The sequence below is a fragment of the Leiobunum rupestre genome, chromosome 2, assembly GCF_980474605.1.
Source record: "Leiobunum rupestre chromosome 2, qqLeiRupe1.1.hap1, whole genome shotgun sequence".
NCBI lineage: Eukaryota > Metazoa > Arthropoda > Arachnida > Opiliones > Sclerosomatidae > Leiobunum > Leiobunum rupestre.
The window spans coordinates 65,081,257-65,105,536 of NC_143385.1; the positions used below are offsets into that span (position 1 = coordinate 65,081,257).

Below are 24,280 nucleotides of genomic sequence, written 5' to 3' on the forward strand. Positions count from 1 at the left end.
ACTTATCAAATTATAAGCAAACGATGCAAAAATTATATAAAAATGCAAGTAACATTATTTAAAAAGTCAAATTTACCATTAACGACGAGGAGAAAGTAATAGCGTCTGCTTTAGTCGCTACCTACCTAGGTTTCAATGGCGAACCAAAGGGGGCGTTGCGATAGTTTTCGGTCGCGAAAAGACGCCAGATTTGAATCTAGTTTGGATCTAATAATCGAAACACGCATTTTTTTATATATATTTTATATAGACTAGTACAATTATCACATACATCTATATATTTTTCAACTATACATATTGCCTTTTAATAGCAAAAATTTTGTACTTTTTTTTTAAATGCACACAATATTGTAAGGGTGTTTTTTTCAAATTAAAGCACAAGAACAAGAAATATTATAAATTTTGATTTTAAATTAATATTGGAAATAAATTTTGCTTTGATTACAAACTATTACGATTGAATCATATTCTAATTCAGCATTTCACTCGAAATAGAACCTTCTAGGCTAGTTCAAATTAGTAGCGCCATAGTTTAGCGGATGAAGTTACCAAATAATTTAAACTACAATCGCTAAAAGCCTCTATTTCAAGTTGAATTGGTGAACTACATTATTAAGCAAAGACACCGTAGACTAGACGCTTATATATTAAATATATTTTCTAGCTAAAAGCCAATAAAAAAATAAAAACAAAATGAAATTGAACAACACAGTATATTTCCAAATTGAGCGGAAAATTAATTTTGAAATCGGTCAATAGTTAAGTTTGGTTAGAGATAGCCCCAGATTCTTTAAAGAACTGAAAGTAAACTCGACAATTTTAATTTAATTATTTTGGATTTTCGGATAACTTTTTTTGGTTATTTGCATAGAAAAACATGACAAGTAAAGCAGTTTTTATGAAACAATTTTCTAAATTATCTGGGCACTAAACATTTAACCCTAAAAAAAATACTCAGACAATATAATATTTCGTATGGCACAAATATTATTAATAAGTGCCGGAAACTATCCCAAAAACAGTTTAAAATAAAATAACGACAACAACACAAATTATAATAGTTATAATAAAATAATAATGGAGGAATTAAAAAAATGGAATGTTGGATTTACAATGAATTTAAAGTTATTAGATTTTAAGGCTCGTTAACTGGGAAATTATAGGAATGTAATTTAAAGGGTAATTTTGTTTTTGAGAAACCAAAGCTACAAGTATTATTTTCAAACATGGTACATGTATATATATTTTTTGGCCTGTAGAAGGCTATCACAACGAAAAAATTATAAAATGTTTTTGTGTATTTATAATTCAAAATTTTTTCCCCTAATTTAGTTTTTTTTCTTTGTTTTCGTAAAATCACACAAGCTTCAAACTTTCAAATGCAAAAATTCAAACAACAATTACTTTTTTAAAGACTATTTTGTGAACTTTAAATGGACCATACGTTCAAAAAAGGCTTAAGGCTTAATTCGCTTAAATGTAAAAAACGTCTCATTAAGTTAAGCCTTATTTATTAGTCACATTTCGCTTAAGCTTTTGTTTTTCTCCCTAAATTTGTAATTAAATATAAACAAATTTAAATGCTAAACCTTAGTTATAAAACGAAAAATGCTAAGCTTTGGTCCATACTCTATTATAATTCCTAATAATGTTATATAGATCTTCCATATGTCTCTATTATTTTGTTTGTAATATATATTTCTCTGGCGACTAGATTTAATCGCAAATTAATTAAGCCTTGGTCTATTTTTATGGCCTTTTTTGTTATTTTAAATATATAAACGTTTCGTAGTATTTAATCCTTATAAATAGGTTTACAACTGACTTCTTAAACTGGCATGTTTTGCATTTTCATCAAAATATGGACAATCTATCCTCTATTACACTTTACATTTTAATTTCACAATATAATCTCCGCCATTTTTTTGGTAATAATAATTTCACATTTATTTTTTTTTAAGATCTTGCGAAGCGTTTTGTATAATTTCAAAAGGTTTATGGATTTATTTTTGGCACTCAGGTGACATTTACTCCACCTGGTGGCTACTTTCGACAACACAGTCGTCTGTATATTTTAAGGAAAAAACTTTTGTATTTTTTTGGTTTAATTTTCCAGTGTTTAAATACTGTATTTCGATTTATGAAACGACATTTTTCACATCAAATTCTGTCGTATTTTTTAGTTTTGCGTGAAACGATGTTATGTACATAAAAGAGGGGAAGGATGCAATTTATTTAAGCCTCGGTTTTAAGCCTTGGCAGTTTCCCCCCCCCCCACGGCAACTCAATGGATATATCTACAGTAATACGAACCACTTTTAATAATTATGACGTTTTTGTGACCAGAATCCCTTAGGGGTTTATTTGGTGGTTTTTGTCGCTATGGGTTTTTAATTTATCGTATTCAGTTCCGTGACTAGAATCCGTTTGTTGAAAAGAGGTTTAAAAATTTTCCTGAGTACAATTCCCGTTCTGTAACTAAACCCCAAATTGCTTTAAAAATAGTAATATTGTCAATATTTTGGCGCCAATTTTTATAGCATAAATCAAACCCCAATATTTTCATTTTTTTGTTAAGTGTAATGTTTTTTTTTTGGTATTACTTGACAGAAAACGCCAAAATAAAAAGCTCACACTAAGTTTTAAGATGGGACAGAGGTTTTGGTGAAAGACCGCGTGTTTTCGAGTCGCTGGTTTGTCCCGCCAGGGGGTAGGAAGTCGTTCTTTTCGCCGACCGCCGTTGACGCAAGGCGCCGCTGCCGACTCCCGGTAAGCTGAAACAGCCCCTAGGGATGATCATGCGGGCGTTGCCTTGAGCCGGCCTCGAGCCGCCCGCCGCCTTCAAATCGCTCAAGTGGGCGGCGTAACCGTCGGACAACACCTGAAAGTGGGTTATTCGTATTAGATACCTTAGAGGGAGTAGAACCATCCTTGTTTGGTAGGGTGCGCCATAGCTTCTCTCTTTTCTCGCTCGTGGCGCTAGTCTAGAACGATAGTAGAAACCCCCAATTCTTCTATTAGAGGAAGCGTGCCCGCCCTGAAGAGGTGTTCTCACTTGAAACCTTTTTTGTTTCGTATTTAGTGTTTATTTTTAAATACACCCTTAATTAACATATAAACAACAATATCCGAGCTATAAATTAATTATTGTCATTATAGTTTGGATATGTATTCAAATATAATTTCTTAATAATGAGGTACGTGGTTTTAGATTCACGAAAGTCGTTCTAGTCAATATGAGAAATTAAAGCATTATCAAAGCGGGAGTACTTTTTGTTGGATTATTACTCAAAAACCACTATATTTCACTATACGTATATCACGTGGCTAAAAAATGAGGGGAGGGAATTATGTATTGCACCCAAATTCCTGAAAGGTTATACTCCCTTTAAAGGGACTTTCAAGGGAGAGCTGTGGGAGTCCATTTAAAATACGTCATTGGGTCGCTGTTCGACGCATTTACAAAGTACCACTGACCACTCTGATGACGTTTCGGCTAGGGGCAACAAACACAGCACTGCCGACACAAGGAGAAGGCAACCCGTCAAAAGTCGTGCATTTTCTCGCGTACAATTTTCATTGGTTAGACGCTTTAGGGGGGAATTCGGAAATTATCTTCCCCCTTTCCGCAAAACGTGCAGCTTAAAGGCTCGTCCAATGCAATTTGTACACAACACTGAGTTAGCGTGTTTAAAGGCTAGCTGCGTTCTCCTTGCGTTTGTTGCTCCTAGGTTTCAGTTACTTTCTAGAAACTTGCAGAGGTTAACGGTAATAGTGAGTGTAGGGAGCTGTTGGCATGAAGGGCTTGCCACCACCCTCCTACGCATTGTAACCCGGCCACCTGTTTAAAGGCATTAAAAGTAGCTAGATGACTTTGGCCTAAGGTGGTGCCTTGGGTATTAGCCTAGCTGAATATTACCCCTCACACCTCCCTTGAAAGTCCCTTTAAGGCAATGGGGCAGCTTTTGGTTCACTTCTGATTTCATTCGAGACACTCCCAGTGGCGTAGAGAGGATATTTGGCGCCCAGGACAAAACACCAAAATCCCCCCCCCCAGGCTGTCCCCATCGCGCAGTTATATATCTTGTTTTCAAACAAAACCTAATCATTATCAGTCATAACTTGGCGCCCGCCCCTGGCTACCAGCCGGCTGCCTTACCTGCCCCCCCCCCCCCTCGCTACGCTACTTAATCTAAGTAACGACGTTTAATTCTGATATGAATACCACCTCTAGATTTAACAACGCCTCCAAGATAAACACACACCTGTATGATTCAAACCACGCCCCAAAATTAAACCCCCGCCTCCGCACGATTAAAACCGCACCCAAAAATTAAACCCCCGCCTCCGCGCGATTCCAAACACGCCTCCGCACGATTCAAACCACGCCCCTAAATTAAACCCCCGCCTCCGCACGATTCAAACCACGCCCCCGTTGGCCCATTCCCGCACTATTCAAACCACACCCCCCGCGATTCCAATCACGCCCCCGATAGAGCCTGCACCCGCGAGATTCAAACCAGGTTACTCACGATAAAATAAACGCCTGCGCGATTCAAACCACGCCCCAAAACTGAACCCACGCCTCCGCGCGATTCAAACCACGCCCCCGTTGGCCCATTCCCGCACTATTCAAACCACACCCCCCGCGATTCCAATCACGCCCCCGATAGAGCCTGCACCCGCGAGATTCAAACCAGGTTACTCACGATAAAATAAACGCCTGCGCGATTCAAACCACGCCCCAAAACTGAACCCACGCCTCCGCGCGATTCAAACCACGCCCCCGTTGGCCCATTCCCGCACTATTCAAACCACACCCCCCGCGATTCCAATCACGCCCCCGATAGAGCCTGCACCCGCGAGATTCAAACCAGGCTACTCACGATAAAATAAACGCCTGCGCGATTCAAACCACGCCCCAAAACTGAACCCACGCCTCCGCGCGATTCAAACCACGCCCCCGTTGGCCCATTCCCGCACTATTCAAACCACACCCCCCGCGATTCCAATCACGCCCCCGATAGAGCCTGCACCCGCGAGATTCAAACCAGGTTACTCACGATAAAATAAACGCCTGCGCGATTCAAACCACGCCCCAAAACTGAACCCACGCCTCCGCGCGATTCAAACCACGCCCCCGTTGGCCCATTCCCGCACTATTCAAACCACACCCCCCGCGATTCCAATCACGCCCCCGATAGAGCCTGCACCCGCGAGATTCAAACCAGGTTACTCACGATAAAATAAACGCCTGCGCGATTCAAACCACGCCCCAAAACTGAACCCACGCCTCCGCGCGATTCAAACCACGCCCCCGTTGGCCCATTCCCGCACTATTCAAACCACACCCCCCGCGATTCCAATCACGCCCCCGATAGAGCCTGCACCCGCGAGATTCAAACCAGGTTACTCACGATAAAATAAACGCCTGCGCGATTCAAACCACGCCCCAAAACTGAACCCACGCCTCCGCGCGATTCAAACCACGCCCCCGTTGGCCCATTCCCGCACTATTCAAACCACACCCCCCGCGATTCCAATCACGCCCCCGATAGAGCCTGCACCCGCGAGATTCAAACCAGGCTACTCACGATAAAATAAACGCCTGCGCGATTCAAACCACGCCCCAAAACTGAACCCACGCCTCCGCACGATTCAAACCATGCCCCTACGATTTAAAGCAGCCACTTAAGAATAAAAATGTACACTAGATTCTGATTGCAAAAGATTTCCGTCAATTCTCAATGATTTATTATTTCTAGGATAATGTACTACTGATTAAAGTTATTATCAAAGATTTCCTTGATTTCTAAAGGTTGTTTTCGATTCTCAGTGATTTTATGGTTTAGAAGTAATCTTCTGTTTTTAAGATTTACATAAAAATTTCCAGATCTTTTTGTGGAAGCCAAGATTTCCAGGATTTTTGCTGATTACCGAATATTTAAGTAATCGAGTAATCATTTATGCCCCCCCCCCCACAATTACTCACAACACGCAATTGGCTGTGAAAGTAGTCACGACAAAATCGATTTTGCAAAGAGTGTAAGTGCCACATTGAATCGGTCAAAAGAGAGTAATTACCACCGCTAGAGAATGCTGCTTCTTGGAAACCTTCCCGACTGTAAATATCTTGTCTGCGGTTATTCCTAGAGAGGAGTACACCCAAATATCTTTGCTGGATCCGTACGCGGCGTGGAAGATCATATCAGCCTGTAAACAAAAATTTAGAATATCACCCATAATTAGATTAAACCATATTGAATGAGTTTAAAAACCTTATAACTTGGGCTACGTTCAGCACCGTACCCAGGATTTGATTTCAGGGGGGGAGGCACGCAATGGGGGAAAAAAATAAAAATTGTACATACAACCATACGGTTCAGGGTGGGCACGGCCCGACCGCCCCCCCCCCCTGCTTACGGCCCTGGCTACGTTAAAGCTAGAGTTACGATTGTTTTAAACTAAGGTAACGATAATACCATAAAGATTAAAGAACATAAACCATAAATGACAAAAACCATAAACCATAAACAACATAAACCATAAATGACAAAAACCATAAACCATAAACAACATAAACCATAAATGACAAAAACCATAAACCATAAACAACATAAACCATACAGAATATAAACCATAAAAAATATAAACCATAAAAACCATAAATCACAAACCATAACACCATAACAATAAATATGACATTAGGTTACATTGATATTTTTTTAAATGAAACTTCTAAATTGGTTACATTGTTTTGTAATAGCGCCACCCAGTAGTATCTTCATAAATAAATTTCCGTTGTATAATTTGTTACCATCGCTCGTTACCATTTAAGGGCAAGGCTTAGCGTAATTTAAAACGTTTTCAAAATGAAAAGTAACTCTTACTTTAGCAAAAAATAATTTATCTTTTAATCTGGATTTATAAGTCGCTGCTACAAACAATGTTTTCGTCTTAATGTGAATTAGATAATGGATTAACAAGAGTTTTTGTTAAAGTTATTTCAGAAATCAGAAACAGATTTTGAGATTTCAGAGCACGATCTTCGTGTTGATTTCTGGTTTTTTAGGGAACTGATTTTCGTTCAGGGGTGCGTCAAAATTCTAAGAAGATATTCTTCTAAAAGCGTACGAGAATGTCATGAACGTTGTAATCTAAGCCTTTGACAATAAATATTATTTTTACACGATTTCACGACAATATAAGAACAAGAATGTATTTATTTCTACTCAGGGAGAATGAATATGTCGAGACCATAGAAATCTCATAAGTAACTAGAATGCTGCCGAGTAACTGGCAAATGGCCCAAACGCCGTTGCAGACGACGCCAGATCTCAGCCAATCAGAGCTCAAAGAGCGGTTCTGCCAAGAATTTAATGTCACCGGAGTGAATGACGTCACCTATTTCCCGCTATAGTAACGGAACCAAGGAGGATTATTATCCTCCTTGGCGGAACCACTCTACGGCCTCTCATTGGCTGAAGGTTCAAGGCGAACTGGCGTCAAGCTCGGCCGTAGGCGGCAGCATTCTAGTTACCTATGAGATTTCTATGGTCGAGACTATCGACGGACACGTTGAGGCCCTAACCCCGTCACGCTAAGGGGGGGGGGGGGAAGGAGGCGGTCTTATTTTTTGCGTCCTCGCAGCAACGTTAATCGAGTCGAAAAAAAAGTAATTTTTAAGAACCAATGAGATTGCATTATTATTTGATTTTATTAAAGCGGAGGAGCATACCGGGGGCCCCAACGGGTGGAATTGGAAAAACGCTAAAAATAATCTCGACATATTCATTCACCCTGAGTATAAAGAAATACATTCTTGATAAGAAGGAAGAAAACATTTTATTTATAATTTAAAAGGAAATATTTCATCGGAAATTATCTTAACATTCGGGTTTCTCTGAAATTTATTTTCTTCCACAAAAATATGTTTATTTCCTTCAGCATCAAGTAAACTGATTAAAATATTAGCTGTAATTTTTATTTATAATATCCCCCCTTTTTGAGAAAGTGAGAATGCTCGGAGCCATTCTCACTCTTCTCAAGAGAACTCGTGAGAAGAGATGACGTCACCTCCTGTGAAAAGAGATGACGTCACCTCCTGTGAAAAGAGATTACGTCATCCCTGTGAGAAGAGATTACGTCATCCCTGTGAGAAGAGATTACGTCACTTCCTGTGAGAAGGACCGTCAAAATATTGAGAAGTGAGAATTCTCACGATCAAGGGGACAGACACCGAGGAAGGCACGTGACCAAGAGCGCGAGCTCTCTTAGCATTTTAGTACTAAGCGCTTGACCTTTCCGCAGGCCGTACTCTTTAGACACTTTTAGTATAATTTTTAAGCAGGAGACAATGGCTCTCGCGACGATAGCACGAGCTTTCTTACCGATAGATAGCGCCTTATAAGTATAGCCTGCAGAAATTACGCGTTTCTGCTAGCTGTCACCTCCGTATTCACTCCCTTTGAAATTTTTTATCTAGACCTTTATATACGTTTCCTATATATATGGTCCTGATTTCAAGATTTCTAAAATAATTTTTTCTCTAGAGCAGCGTTGCCAACCGTACTATAATTATAGTACATTTCGATAATATTATTTTCGATTTGCTCCGTTCTATACAGTACGCTTTTCGCGATAATTTAACTATATTTTAGAAAGTTCCTATCAATTAACTTAAGAAATAACCATGGACTAATCAAGCGTGTTGTAGGAACTTGGAAAGGGGTGACTGATACTTTTACCTACTTCCAAGTTAAACGCCCAACTATGATCAAGTGCTGCAACGTTATAGCGAGTAATCAAAGCTGGCCGTACTTGAGTACTATAATTTTCTAGAAAATTCGATAATATTTGAGCTTTGATACTATAATTTCAGTTTTAGAGCTTACGGGACGCTACCTGAGAGCAAAAGTCAAGTAAGTCGAGATACGTGACTATTGAAAGAAATTCAAAATAAGAATCCTGAGTGTTTTTTAATTAAGATAATCTGTACAAAAATTTCAATATATATTTTCACTCAATTTTTATCAATTTTCTTGTTATTATCCTAGATTTCGAACCTAAAACTGGTTTTTCTCAAATGGGGGTTTTCAGACTCGCTTGACTCTCGCTCCAAGGTAGCGTCCTTCTCGGTGCGCCCCTTTCGGACGAAGCTATTTCCTCTTGCATCACGAGTAAGATTGCGGCGCTAAAAACAATGGTCGGGAACCTCAAAGACATATCGGCTCATCACGGCTTCTTCCTCTTAAAGAACTCGTTGGCTATTCCTAAGCTCTCGTATCTTCTACGTAGCTCCCCTGTCTGGCGATTCGAGGACGGGCTTCAGTCGTTCGACGATACCCTACGTGTTGCGCTGCAATACGTCACAAATACTTTGATGGACGACGCTCCATGGATACAATCCTCGCTTCCGGTGGCAGCGGACGGTCTTGGAGTTCGACACGCGGCTACTTTATCCCTGCCAGCATTCCTGGCTTCGGCCTCCAGCGTAGTCGGCCTGGTGCGCGACATTCTACCCGCGTCAATTTCCGTCTCTTCCGATCCCGCGTTTCATGATGCCTTAACACAGTGGAAGCTCAGGACAGACGCAAATTTACCGCCCTCTGACCACTGGCCCCATCAAAAAGTGTGGGAGAGCCCATTTGTCGAAAAGTCGTCCGCTTTCCTGTGGGACTGCGCTGTCACTGATAGGGACAAGGCAAGACTGCACTCGGTAAAATCTAAGGAGTCGGGATGCTGGGTGAACGCGCTCCCCTCGCCCTCTCTTGGCACCCTCTTAAACGACGATTCATTTCGAATCGCCGTCGGCCTTCGCCTGGGCGCCCGCATCTGTGTGCCGCATTCGTGTAATTGTGGAAGTGCTGTTGACTCTTTCGGCACCCATGGTCTTAGCTGTAAGCGTAGCGCGGGTCGATTTTCCCGTCACGGTGCTGTGAACGACCTTTTAAAACGCACCCTGGTCTCCGCTGGAGTTCCGTGCATCCTGGAGCCGCCGGGTCTTTCGCGTGATGACGGAAAACGCCCAGACGGATTAACCCTGGTCCCTTGGTCGGGCGGGAAATCCCTCGTCTGGGACTTCACCCGTACCGACCCTCTAGCGTCCTCGTATTTGGCCTCTTCTTCCTCAGCCCCTCTCTGGGCGGCTACCCAGGCTGAACAAAAGAATAAAGTCAAATACGAGGGCCTCGAGAGTCGCCATCGAAACCCTCGGTTCCTTCGGTCGGGACGGTTTGGCGTTCATACATGCCATCGGGCGTCGAATTCGTGAGGTTACCGGCGAGCCGCGATCGGTGGAATTTCTCACGCAAAGAATTGCTATTGCGGTTCAAAGAGGGAACTCAGCATCCGTTCTTAACTCGTTCCCCCCGGGTGCTTGGCTTGCCGATTACCTGGCAACCTTGTGATAATTTCTTTTATTTATATGTAACTTTGTTTAAGTGCTTATAGTGAATAAAAACTTTTTTTTCCAATAAAAAAAAAGTTTCGAAGGTTAGATCTTTATAAAAAGGGCGACTCGTCGAATTTTAATTCGTGTCTTGTTCAACTTGTTAAAATGTTCCACGCGCTCTTTAATATTTCAGCATAAAAGGCTCGCTCATTTTTTTTATTTCGGGGAGCACGCGCGAAATCGCTCGAGCACGTTTACGATAAAATATCAAGACGCGCGTGGAACTTTTTAACAAGTTGAACAAGACAGAGTTTATGATAGCTAGGAGCAACAAACACAAAGGGAACGCAGCTAGCCTTTAAACACGCTAACGAAGGGTTGTGTACAAATTTCATTGGACGAGCGTCACGAGCCTTTACGCTGAACGTTTTAAACAATTTCCGAATTTTCCCCTTCCGATAGCAGCAGGCGCTAAAGCGTCTAGCCAATGAAAAACGTACACAAGAAAATCCACGACTTTTGACGGGTTGCGTTCTCCTTGTGTTTGTTACTCCTAGCTTCTACGTCACGAGTGACGCGCCCGATATAACTAAACAAGAAGGCCAATGCTACTTTATAGAAAGGCCAATTAATTAAAGACGCGTGCTATTCTAATGGTTATGCTAAAGTGTTATAAAGAGGGAGGTACTAACGTTAGTTTTTAGATTCTTCAAGAAGTCAGCTTTGTGTCTCAACGGATCGGTGGTGATTCCTTCCGCGAACGAAACCAGCCCGTGAGGGAAGTTATGTTGCGCCAACCAGGCGACCACCTTCTGCTGTTGCATGTCTGGACGTCCAGTTATGTAGATTATCAGGTAGCCCAACTCCTGCCAATGCCTACATCCAATCGAAATTATCATTTACCTTAGACAATAGTTAACAAGTCTACAATTACGTTCCATGATAAGTGTGTCAGTTTCTGACAAAACGAAGAGGCTTAACACACCCTGAGATTTGAAACTTATGTGGCCTGAGATTCTAGTGGAGACATTCCGATTTTGTTCAAACTCAGAGGTTAAAGGGGAACGGCCAAGCTTTTCCAAATATCGCCTTATTTGCGTATCAAAAGATCAACAAGACGTTCAATATACTTACACGTATCTTATTTTGTCTTGAAAAAATAGTTTTTGGCCTAAAAAGTTGAAACGCAAAATAACGCCAAGTATTTGGGTTTGAATTTTCGCCGCCATCTTAAGGTGTATCGCCAGCGCTAGCAGGACCTTAGTGAGCGATTTGCGAACTATCCTAACTTTTAAAATAGCGCAATTTAGGCTTAGGTCTCGTATAACTGGAACGCGCCGCGCGTGCAAAACAAATCTTTCGCGTCTTCAGTAGTGCGCCCTTTCATGTTGTTTTTCTGTCTCACCGATTTCTCACCAGGTGTCACGGCGGACGCGCCCTTTTCAATTTCCGCAAATTTCAATATTTTATTAAAAATTAACCACTTAATATTTTTTATGCGGTTTTCGCCATTAATTTTAGTTTTAAACGGGCTAAAGGGCTATCTAACTGGTTAAAGCTTGACCGTTCCCCTTTAAGTAGACCTTCATGTACTTTGAACAGGGTTCGTACGAAAATTTCTGATGTAAAATCCCTGACTTTTCCAGGTTATCCCTGACCAATTTTTGCCCATATTCCTGAACTTTAGGTTACATTTTTGGAATTTTTTAAAAATTATTTTAGGTCAAAAATTCTTTGTTAATGAGTGGTTTGATTGACTAACTAAAATCCCTGACTTTCTACGAAATTATTATTATTTTCCCTCCATTTTACAGATCCCTGACTTATCCAGGTTTTCCAGGATATACAGGTTCTGTACGAACCCTGTTGAAAGTTCCTAAAGGGAAAAGGTTAAATGGCAACCTAAAATGTTTTTCACCACTCAAATTTCAACTTTCTCTACGTAAAATAGTATGGGAAAATCACGATTTGTAAAAAAAAAAAAAACAAATTTAAATTTTGGGCAAATAAATTGGATAGAATCCGAAGTAAATAAACCGAAGTTATCGAAATAGCGCTCAGAATCGGAGGGCGTTTTCTTTATGAAAATGATGAGAAAATAGTATCAAATAAAAGCTCATTGCACCAAGTTTAGCTAGAAATCAGACTTCATTTGCATTGTATAAAAAATTAGTTAGAAAATGGTTGTTTGAAACTTAGGAGTATGATTTATGTACACGGAAATTATATTAACGTGTTATTCTTAGAGATATATTTAAATTTTTGTAGATATTGTTATTAGAATTGTAATGAAAAAAAACCCACGAACAAGTTTTCTTATGTGGGGAAATAATTATATACATTTATTTAAATATTAAATATTTATTTATTATTAAAACAATTGTGGGTATAGCTATTTCTATGTATAAAAAATAGTTTCATAAAAACCAAAACATTTTTTTTCGGCCTAAGAGCGCGCAAAATTTCAAATTCGAGGTCAAAATGTAACTTCATAATGAAAACGCCTCCAGCATGGGGAGTATAGCAGTCTGATAACTTCGGTTCATTTACTTCAGATATAATCGATAAAATTAGGTAAAATCGATGAATTGGGTAAAATCGAGTAAAATCGATAAAAGCGAGTAAAATCGATAAAATTGGGTAAAATCGATAAAATTGGGTAAACTCGATAAAATTGGGTAAAATCGATAAAATTGGGTAAAATAAATTAAATACCAACCGTGATTTTGCCATGCTATTTAACGTAGAGAAAGTTTAAACTGGAGTTGTGAAAAACGAATGAAACTTTTCCCTTTAGGAGTTATCAAGGTACATGAAGGTCTACTTAACCATCGGGGAGAAACACTTCGGGATGTCTCCTTGTTAGTGCATCGAACAACTAATTGGAACCAATAAAATTGCATACTCAGTCCGATGCTCTGAAGGTTACTTAAAGCAGAGCTCATACATCTATTGGCAACCTGATTACCCTGATAAATCCAGGTTTTCCCACGAATTTTTCCTTGATTTTTCCCAGGTGCAAGATAAAATAAAACTTAGATTTACAGAGTAACTCATTTCATGATTGTCATTTAAATTGGTTCAATATTATCATATAAAAGATAAATCTTTAATAAGAAAAACTTATTGATGTAAATTTGTATTCATTAGGGAAAACCATAAATTTTCCTGATTTCCCGGATTTTTACAAAAAAATTGCAAAAAAAAATTCTGTCGACAAAAGAATTCAGTGATATTGCAAGTTTTTCCAGGTCTGTATGAACCCTGAGCAAATGTCGGCTCGACGTGAACTAGCTCATTTTTTCAACAGATGTCGCTAGCGTCGAAATCAAAATGAGATACTTAAGCTACATTTTGATTCAAAATGCGGGACCTAAAAGTGCCTCTCGCGTTGATTGTTCGTTTGTAAATTGGACATTAACTTAAAGGGGAACGGTCAAGCTTTAAGCAAATAGATAGCCCTATAGCCCATTAAAAACTAAAATTTATGGCAAAAACCACATAAAAAAATATTGAGTGGTTAATTTTTAATAAAATAAAGAAATTTTGGGAAATCGAAAAGCGCGCGTCTGCCGTGACACCTGGCGAGAAGTTAGTGAGACAGAAAACAACGTAAACGCGCGCGCTGCTGAAGACGCAAAAAAATTGTTTTTCACGCGCGGCGCGTTCCAGTTATAAGAGACCTAAGCCTAAATTGCGCGCTTTTAAAAGTTAGGATAGTTCGCAAATCGCTCATACGGGGTTAGGGGCGCTGGCGGCAGCCCCTAAGATGGCGGCGAAAATTCAAACCCAAACACCTGGCGTTATTTTTCGTTTCAACTTTTTGGGCCAAAAGCTATTTTTTCAAGATAAAAAAAGGTACGTGTTAGTATATTGAACTTCTTGTTAATTTTTTTGATACGGAAATAAGGCCTTATTTGGAAAAGCTTGGCCGTTCTCCTTTAAATTAAAGTAATTGTTAACAATATATTTTGTAGGAGATATATAATTTCTGGTTAAAGTCCACTAAGTAGAGTATAGGTTGTCCAATTTTAACAATTATATAAGATCCTCTGACGACGTTATTGTTTCGCTATTTGCAATTTTAGTTTCCCTTGCCATTAATAGATGGCACCACGCTCTCCAATAAAGTCGCGTTTTTCCGAAGAATCGGATAGATTCATTGCCATCTCTAATAACAGGGGCCTTCTCATAATACAGGTGGCAATGATAGAGCCCACAGTTGCTTTAAGTCAGAAATGCATAAAAAATGGGTGACCATTACGGAAATGGCTAACTTATGTTTTGAACAGTTGTTGGTGAAACGTACCGGACGACGTCCACGGCGCCCGCTCGGACCTTGGGGTCTCGACCGGTCACCGAAACACTGGCCGTGAAGGAGCCATCGATGCTGAAGACCACCGATTCCGTTTTGGGAGGCACCACGGCCAGAAAGAAGTCGATAGAAGTATGATCGCCCCTGCAACAAATGAGAGTGATTTGTAGGCCGCACCTTCTTATGTAGTGTTTGTACAAAATTTCCGGAATTAAATTCCCTGACCAAATTTTCAAGTTTTCCATGACCATTTTTGTAGAATAAATGGTTTGGTGTAAAATCTTGAAAAATATTTATTATGTACTTCTTTCAATGGTATCATTTTTAAATTTCCTGATATTTTGGTATCATTTTAAAATTTCCTGATATTTTGCTATCAATTTAAAATTTCCTGATATTTTGGTATCATTTTAAAATTTCCTGATATTTTGGTATCATTTTAAAATTTCCTGATATTTTGGTATCATTTTTAAATTTCCTGATATTTTGGTATTATTTTCAAATTTCCTGATATTTTGGTATCATTTTAAAATTCCCCGACTTTTCGGAAACATTTTAAAAATTCCTGATATTTTGGTATGATTTTAAAATTCCCCGACTTTTCGGAAACATTTTCAAATTCCCCGACTTTTCCAGGTCTCTTATATTTCATAATTTTAACGTATTAGTTAACCATGACATCCAAAAATGTACATATTAATAATTGGTGTATAAATACGTGCTGGCGAATACGCGAACCTGTTCGACTGAAGCGCGTTAAAATCGGAAAGATTCTTACCTGACGACCATCTTAACTGGGAAAATGCCGTAGCCGAGGGCTTTGTCTTTGGGCACGGTGTAAGTGACCCGTCCGCTCTTGTCGGTCGTTTCGGTGGCGAAATGCGTCCACTCGGCCGCCCTCTGGTCTTTCATGACGTGGATGTCGACGTTCTCGCCCGTCAAGGCCACCACGTCCAAGGGCCCGTACATGAAGCGAGCCAGTAGCACCTGCGCGCACCCCTCCTTCACGATGACGTCGTTGGCCCGGTGATTCGCTGTTACATTCTGGTTTTTACAAAAGGTAAACTGTACGGTACACATAAAACAAGATATGTTTGGCTATTTTAGCAACTTATATGCCTTATTATTCGAGTCGTGTTCACACCAAATACCTACGGAAAAGGAAGTGCCATGGCAAAATTAAGCGAAATAAACGTTTATGGTGATTACTATAAATAAATAAAGCCCAGTTCACACTATACAATTAATGGACGCTTCAATAAAAGATACTCGTTTCTACTCCCCTCTCCAAATTCATCTGATAAGGAGCTATTTCCGGTCGGTCGGTTAAACGGTTAGAATGGCTAGCCAAAAAGTCATATTTAAGCCAATTTGAGACGCGTTTTTGCCCTCATGAGAAATTTGCGTCAGATAAGAAACGCCTCGGCTCACGCTTATAAGGAACATACTAATGTTTATTTTCGATAATATATTTTAAGGTAAAATATATAATGTTACTAAAACTAAGTATAAGAAGGTAATATTATTATTATTATCATCCTCTTATGGTATAAATAATTAAAATTATATGTAATATTTTTATAATACCGGGCAATTTTAAAGCTTCTCATGGAGGCAGAGTTAATTCATTTCGTATAAAATTATCTTTTGGAAAAAGATGAAAACTCATTCCTTTAGAACTAAACATATTACTTTTGCGGTACGGTATGCAACAAGTGTTTCCTTTTAACCAGGTAATATTTTTGGCATGTTAAGGCTTAGCAAAAAACCGATGTTACGTTCGAGAAAGTTTCCAGCTTTCTAATATTTCAACAAGCACTATATAAATAGTAACTTATGAGTCCTGGCTGTCGGAAATATTACTTCTTGGCAATTTCTGGGAAGTGGTTTTATTTAAGCGCCTTTTGGGCCACATGATTGAAACCAACTAATTGTAAGCAAGAAAATTGTACAGTGTGAACAGAAAAAGTTGGAACAATGGTAACAATTTTTCTGTTCACACTATTCAATTTTCTTGCTTACAATTAGTTGGTTTTAATTAAGTGGCCCAATTAATTGTATAGTGTGAACTGGGCTTTAGTTTGTAATTATGTTTCGTACAAGTGTGCCAGTTTCCCGGATTAGACTAAATAAATTTTACTATCATGACCAGGCATTTTTGATTGACTTCGGACTTAAAAGGCCGACTACATAAATCTTCGGTTTACTCTGTCTTTCACTGGAAGTAGGCTGACTGCATGACGCACATGTTTTGCAGTAAGCCAACTTCCAGTGAAAGACAGAGTAAACCGAAGATTTATGTAGTCGGCCTTTAAGTCGTTAGGCCTAATACAGTATTTTCAGACTCAAATTTACTGACCAATTTTAAGTAACTTAATATAACTTAATCAGGGTTGTCACCAAATTTTCAGATTCAAATTTACTGACCATATTTTAAGTAACTCAGGGGCGTAGCTGGGGGCGGTCCGCCCCGGGTGCCACCCGTTTGGGCGTTATTTGGGGGTGACACCCCACCGTGAAAAAAATTAAAACTTACACAAACTAGAGACTAGTAAGTAGCAAACCATGATATCCGCAAGAATTTGTCACAGAACCATACTAAAATTACCTCCATAAATTTACAAAATAAAATTAAATTCCATGACTTCTCCTGGACAAATTCTTAAAATTCCCTGACCTGTGCCAAAAGTCACATTTTTTATCGCTAGAGGCGCTTACCTTTTTGGGCATGACGTCAATTTAACGCCTCGTCACACGCAATTATTTCGATGAACTGACACACTTACGGCACGTAATTATTCACTTATGTTAAGTGTCATCGTCAAAAAAGTCATAACATATGCCTAACTATGCATAGTTTTCACAAGTAATTTTGCTACTTGAGCAACAGAGCCTTCTATAAATTCCTCGATAGTGCTTTCCCATGCACTTATGGGTATGAAGGGATCAAGGCTTGGCCCGATTTTCTTTTGAACCAGGGAGGCTCACCTATCTGGCAAAACCTGAAAGCCTGTTTAAATATACGAAACCATTCTTATTTATCGGTTATATTTTTCAAACAAACCCTTGTATACGGTTCAATGATAATATCTCATTGGTTAGTGTTAGTGTTACATTTCTAATATTGCTATAATTTGAAATATACAGGCGTAACGTAGGATACTGTAGCTATTCACGAAAACCTGGCACTATGCATGGCGCATCAGATGATCAGACAAAATGGACGGAACATAAGCCGGATGTTTTAAGAATAGTCATTGTTGCATTTCTTACCGGGTTAACTATAGGAATTTATTTAAGGGTCTATTGATTAAGGGCAATCTTAAAACGGTGTTAAGGGTGAAAACTACATGGATTGATCGTAGCGCCGCGGTGTGGCATTTATTTTTTCGTTACAATAGTCCTTTAAATAAAAGATCATTCACAGCCGATTATATAGTTTGTGCTGATGCGACTGGACATTTAACTGGTTTGTCTATAGTTTTTCTTTATACTGCCAAAGCTGAGAATTTTCTACGCATAGATCTGGCAGCATTTTTTAACAGGGGGGCTAGACAGTCAGAGAGGGGTTTATTTAAGCGCCTATAATACAGAATGTTAACTAAGAAACGATCCAGAACCAATAACTCAAAATTTGTTTTAGCTAGGAATTTGAAACTTTTAGGACACATAGAACGTGCAGGGGTGACGAGGGGTCACTTGACAACGGGAATGCCCATGACCTTGAACGCTGTCTTCAAGGTCATTTAAAATTTATTTCGAGAACCATTAGAGATACAACGTTGGTTTCAATTAGAAAAGTCTTTGGTACATTAATTTCATCACGACCTTCATGATTTTGTCTAAATAATTTCGACTTGTTATTGGTCAAATAAGGAAGGATCAAAGTTATTTACACCTAAAATGTAGAGGGGAACACTTTTCTAACCAACTTTGTATCTCTAATGGTTCTCGAGATAAATTTTAAATGACCTTGAAGACACGGTTCAACGTCGCAGAAATGTTTCGTTGTCAAGTGACCCCCTGCACGTTCTATGTGTCCTGAAAGTTTCAAATTCCTAGCTAAAATACATTTGGAGTTATTGCCCTTGTATCGTTTTTTAGTTAACACTAGTGTTGTAAGTCGGAAAATGACCAAGGCCTTTTTTCCGGAAAATGTTCTGTATTTTTCCAAAAAAAATAAAAAAAGTTTTCATTCCATGATTAGTCTAATATATTGTTTGCAAATTGAAATAAAGCGGTAATTTCGCCTCATTTTTTCGAATCTGAAAGTAAAACTAAACCTCTAGACTAGTTTAAACTGATTAACAATGTAACGCTATTAATGTTTTGTAGTATCTTTACTGATATTAGACATTTTATATCGATAAAAAGTTAAAAACCTTTAAAAGGTAATTTTTGTTTCAAATTTTTATTTTTCCGATTTGCGGACAATTTACCGGAACCTTTTCTCGAAAATTTTCCGCATTTTATTTTTCCGGAAAATTAACAACACTAGTTAACACCCTGTACGTTATTTTAAAATTTAATAATATTGTTGAGATTGCAGAGTTTTTCACACGGGTTACACTCAGGTTCAAAGTGTAGCTACTTTACAGGGACAAGGATAACTAACACACCTTTCATAACAAATTAATTAATAAGATTAAAATAGGTACAATTTTCGAAATTTGTTATGTTAAAATTAATTCATGATTCGAATACTACGCGGCGCTACGATCTCAAGTTCTATTCCATACAAAACCTTATAGCCACGATTGCAAAAAAAGGGCATCGTGATAACGATAAGCCATTCCAAAAACTTAACAAGATCGCACATATCATGCCATTTCAGCCGTGAATTTAGAAGACCAAACTCGATCAGAATCTTTTTATTGAGATGTCAGACGACTCTCGGTATCTTGTGCAACTCGTTCGCTAGTTTCAGGCCGGGGAAAATGTACCTTTGCAGTTTTTATAGTTGTTCTTATAATTTTCCGACTTTTATAGTTGTTCTTATAATTTTCCGACTTTTATAGTTGTTTTAATAATTCCCTGACTTTTATAGTTGTTTTAATAATTCCCCGACTTTTATAGTTGTTTTAATAATTCCCCGACTTTTATAGTTGTTTTAATAATTCCCCGACTTTTATAGTTGTTTTAATAATTCCCCGACTTTTATAGTTGTTTTAATAATTCCCCGACTTTTATAGTTGTTTTAATAATTCCCCGACTTTTATAGTTGTTTTAATAATTCCCCGACTTTTATAGTTGTTTTAATAATTCCCCGACTTTTATAGTTGTTTTAATAATTCCCCGACTTTTATAGTTGTTTTAATAATTGTCCGACTTTTATAGTTGTTTTAATAATTCCCCGACTTTTATAGTTGTTTTAATAATTCCCCGACTTTTATAAAATTACTTATAATTCCCCGACTTTTATAGTTCTTTAATTCCCCGACTTTTATAGTTCTTTAATTCCCCGACTTTTATAGTTCTTTAATTCCCCGACTTTTATAGTTCTTTAATTCCCCGACTTTTATAGTTCTTTAATTCCCCGACTTCTTTCAATTCCACGACTTTTAATGTTTCTCACCACTAGATGACGCGACGATTAACTAATATTTCCCACCACTAGAGGTCACTAGATGACGCGACGAGTCATTGATATTTCCCACCACCAGGAGCAGACTAGGCTCGTGACGACCAAGTTGCACATCTTTATACGGCAAAGATAGGCGCGTACGCTGACCTCTCCGTAAAAAGGTCCTGTTGCGATGGATGCTAATGTGAGATGAAAGAGTACCTTTATTTTGACGGACGTGCGTTTCTTCATCCACTTTTCGCGAGGAGCCGTCGGGATGAAGGCCGGGGTTTCTTTCTCACAATCGCTCGACACCACCAGGCTGTCCACACGGAGAAACTGAAAAACCATGCGTGGAACGAATCATTAATACGGGATCAGGGAAGCGTTGCCAGTTCGTGATACTCAAATTATCGTACCAGAGCCCAAAAATTATCGATTTTAAATTATCGATTATAGAAATAAATTATCGATTTTAGAAATAAAGTATCGATTTTAGAAATAAAGTATCGATTATAGAAATAAAGTATCGATTATAGAAATAAAGTATCGATTATAGAAATAAAGTATCGATTTTAGAAATAAAGTATCGATTTTAGAAATAAAGTATCGATTTTAGAAATAAATTATCGATTATAGAAATAGATTATCGATTATAGAAATAGATTATCGATTTTAGAAATAGATTATCGATTTTAGAAATAGATTATCGATTTTAGAAATAAATTATCGATTATAGAAATAAATTATCGATTATAGAAATAAATTATCGATTATAGAAATAGATTATCGATTTTAGAAATAAATTATCGATTATAGAAATAAACTATCGATTTTAGAAATAAATTATCGATTATAGAAATAAATTATCGATTATAGAAATAAATTGTCGATTATAGAAATAAATTGTCGATTATAGAAATAAATTGTCGATTATAGAAATAAATTGTCGATTATAGAAATAAATGGTCGATTTTAGAAATAAATTATCGATTTTAGAAATAAAACTGGTGATAAATTTTAATTTTGTGTGAAATACTGTCGTTAAACTTATGAAATAAAAATAAGGGTTTTCAGTTAATTTAAAAAATTATCGTACATTATCGTACCCGAAAGTTGTATTATCGAAAAATGCGTACCATATAGTACGCCATGGAAAATATCGCACGTCCCAAAAATTAGCTCGAAATTATCGACGTGTAGGATAATTATCGTACGTCTGGAAATGCTGGATCAGGGTTACCCCTAATTTTCAGATTCAAATCCCCGGACTATTCCCTGTTTTCCCTGACCATTTGAAGAAATTTTCCCTGACTTTTTGAAGGCCAAATTTTTATTTTATTTTTACTTTTATCAGAAGTTAATAAATTTAAATGTAATCATATTTCAGTAAAAAGGTTATTGCAATGTTTAAAAAATTAGCCAAACTTTAAAGGAAATAAATGATCATCATAGAATTGGTCATGAATTTCAAAAAGTATCAAAAGACAATGAATTTCCTGACTTTTCCCAGACGTTTTACAAATTCTTAAAATTCCCTGACCTTTCCCTGTCGCGTGGCAACCCTGGGGATGAATAGGCCGATTCACAACAATTGTCACGAGGGGAAATAAACATTTAGAGTGAAGCCATTAGAGGTATAATTTTCGGCTGGAAAGGAAATACTCGGGAAATATATATTGATTTATCACAATAAAAACCACTTTTAAAATTATTTTGAGTGACTAGTTGACGCCAATTAGCCTTTTCAATTTACACAGAATCACGCAGTGGCCAACACGAGAAGCTTATTAACTGCTGGAATTTCATCTGCTAAGCAAACGCTTTGTTATTTATCGTCTGCTTAGCAGACAAAAATCCAGTAGTTTAGTTGGGGTAGGTACATTTGTTCGAATTTCAATCGTCCGAATGGTGGAACAAATGTTCGAATTTCATTCGTCCGAACCGCCGAAATAAAAAATGTTTCAATTGTTCGAATTGGACAACTTGTTTGTTTCATTCGTCCGAATCGGCTATAGCATCACTTGTCCGAATTCTGTCGCTAAATTAGTATTTCTTATTGCTATTTTTGTGGGAATTGCGTTGAATGTTGTGGATATTTTACGTTAGGTTAGGTTAGGTTAGGTTCACGTTAATGTTACTATTTTCTTATATTAACAATATTAAAAAAAAAAACAACCAATTCCTAATGTTCGAAAAAACGGACAAACGATTATTCGAACAAATGAAATTCGCCAGTAAAGTTAATATAAATTGAACGACTAAATCACCAACAAAAGTTGTGATAAATGTTTCGGGAAAATGAAATAAGTTTTCGGACATACGATCCTGTTTTCCGGCATTCGGACGAATGAAATTCGAACAAATGTACCCAAATCGTTTAGTTCATAAGCTTCTTGAGTTGGCAAACTATAAAGGCAAATTTAAACTTTTTTGGTGGAAATGGTATAAATACCGATTTTTTACAAATATATCTGACCAAAATTCAACTCGATCGGGAAACATTCTGTATTTCTACTTCAAAAAAGCTCAGTTTTTAGTTCAATAAGTGAGTTTCAATAAACTGTGACGCATGTGCAGTTAGACGAAAAAGCAGACGAAGAGGGTACTTTGACGTCACACCTCAGCGTGACCTCGGTGACCTATGACATTAACATAGACTTCCCTTTGTCTTGAAAAATACCATCCTAATTGTAATTTTTAAAGCCGATAGATGGTGGTGCACTTATTGAATGACCTCGGTGACCTCTGACGTTAGCTTAGGCTTCCCTTTGTTTTGAATAGTACCATCCAAATAGTAATTTTTAAAGATGGCGCCAACTGGTACGCCGATAGATGGTGGTGCACTTATTGAAACTCGCTTATTAAAATTAATCCGCATTAAGCAGCGTTCAGACTATGTGAAAATGTGACGTTAGCGTCGGTCGTGTCGTTTCGGTTATGTTGGTCGCGTCGGTTCGTTCATTTCACTGTTCAGAAAGGAACCAACCTTGCACGGAGATTAACATAAAAGGTGATTGTTCATCCAATCAGAGCTCAGTAATAACGGCGGAAAAATTGAAATAATTTTTATCCACCTCTGATTGGTTATAGTATTTCGATGGTTCTAAAGGTCGCCACTACCTAGAGTCAGCGCTGATGAGGCATAAGGCTAATTGTCTGCAATGAACTTTTTGAGCTTTAAACCGAGACGCCATCTAGGCAGTCCGCAACGAAATGAAAAAATGTAAACGACACGCGCGAAATTTTAAAGTCTCTGTTGAGAAGTCTGAACGGTGTAAGAAATCGAAAGAACCGACACGATCGACGCATACGTAATATTTTCACATAGTCTGAACGCTGCTTAAAACTGATGGCGCCATCTGGTACGACCCGGGTTATTAAAAAAAAAAAGTAGAAAGGACTGCCAACTTTTATCTTTCTGTATATATATTTTTTCTTTTTCTTTTGTTTTTGAGTATCTGTATCAGGGTGTGTATGGTGCGAAGACCTAGTTGTCATGTGCACCAAAATAAAGTTTATTATTTTTGAAAAAAAAAACCTGTAATGGCGTTGCCCCTTTAAATGAACTTCTCCCTCGTCACATATGTATTGTTTAATTGTGAAAAAATGTAAAAGCAAATACCTGTCTTAACATGAAAGCCACAACGTCGGTGGATTCCCAGTAGCTGGCGTGGAACAAATGAGGTAAGCTGACAGTCGGGAAATTAGCCAACGCTTCCGGACAGTACAAAGCGTAATCTATTCTCTTCGGACCCCACCATTTCTGAGTGACTGTTCGAGAGGAAGTGCACATTTCAGTCATTGCGTTCATTAGGAACGTATTACAACTAAGGAACGGGGTTTACACAAATAAGACCTCGCAGAGTCGGACTTCGTACAGAGATTATTCAATTTAAATGCTCAATTAACCTTTTTTGCTACTACTGCGTTTTAACTCATCAATCCTGAGTACTCGATTCAAACACCTCAGCCCCAATCCTTGATTTAAATCCTAATTCCCCAAACC

The 24,280-nt window shown here is 38.1% G+C and overlaps 1 protein-coding gene across 5 annotated transcripts in view; it reads right to left on the bottom strand.

The window, feature by feature from the left end:
- Nucleotides 1-273: 273 nt before the first annotated feature.
- rdgB (retinal degeneration B) overlaps nt 274-24,280 on the bottom strand; it is an 82,105-nt gene continuing 58,098 nt past the window's right edge. For 3 of the 5 annotated variants that reach the window (XM_090166152.1, XM_090166153.1, XM_090166149.1), the window contains 7 exons: nt 23,897-24,045; nt 20,494-20,610; nt 15,487-15,752; nt 14,703-14,852; nt 11,086-11,269; nt 6,085-6,213; nt 2,272-2,881 (listed from right to left, as the gene is read on the bottom strand). In XM_090166152.1, the coding sequence (XP_090022278.1) occupies nt 2,636-2,881; nt 6,085-6,213; nt 11,086-11,269; nt 14,703-14,852; nt 15,487-15,752; nt 20,494-20,610; nt 23,897-24,045 (1,241 nt within the window). In that variant the 3' untranslated portion in view covers nt 2,272-2,635. Of the gene's footprint in view, nt 799-2,271; nt 2,882-6,084; nt 6,214-11,085; nt 11,270-14,702; nt 14,853-15,486; nt 15,753-20,493; nt 20,611-23,896; nt 24,046-24,280 lie in introns of those variants that run through there. The other 2 variants (XM_090166151.1, XM_090166150.1) reach the window with 2 other exon arrangements.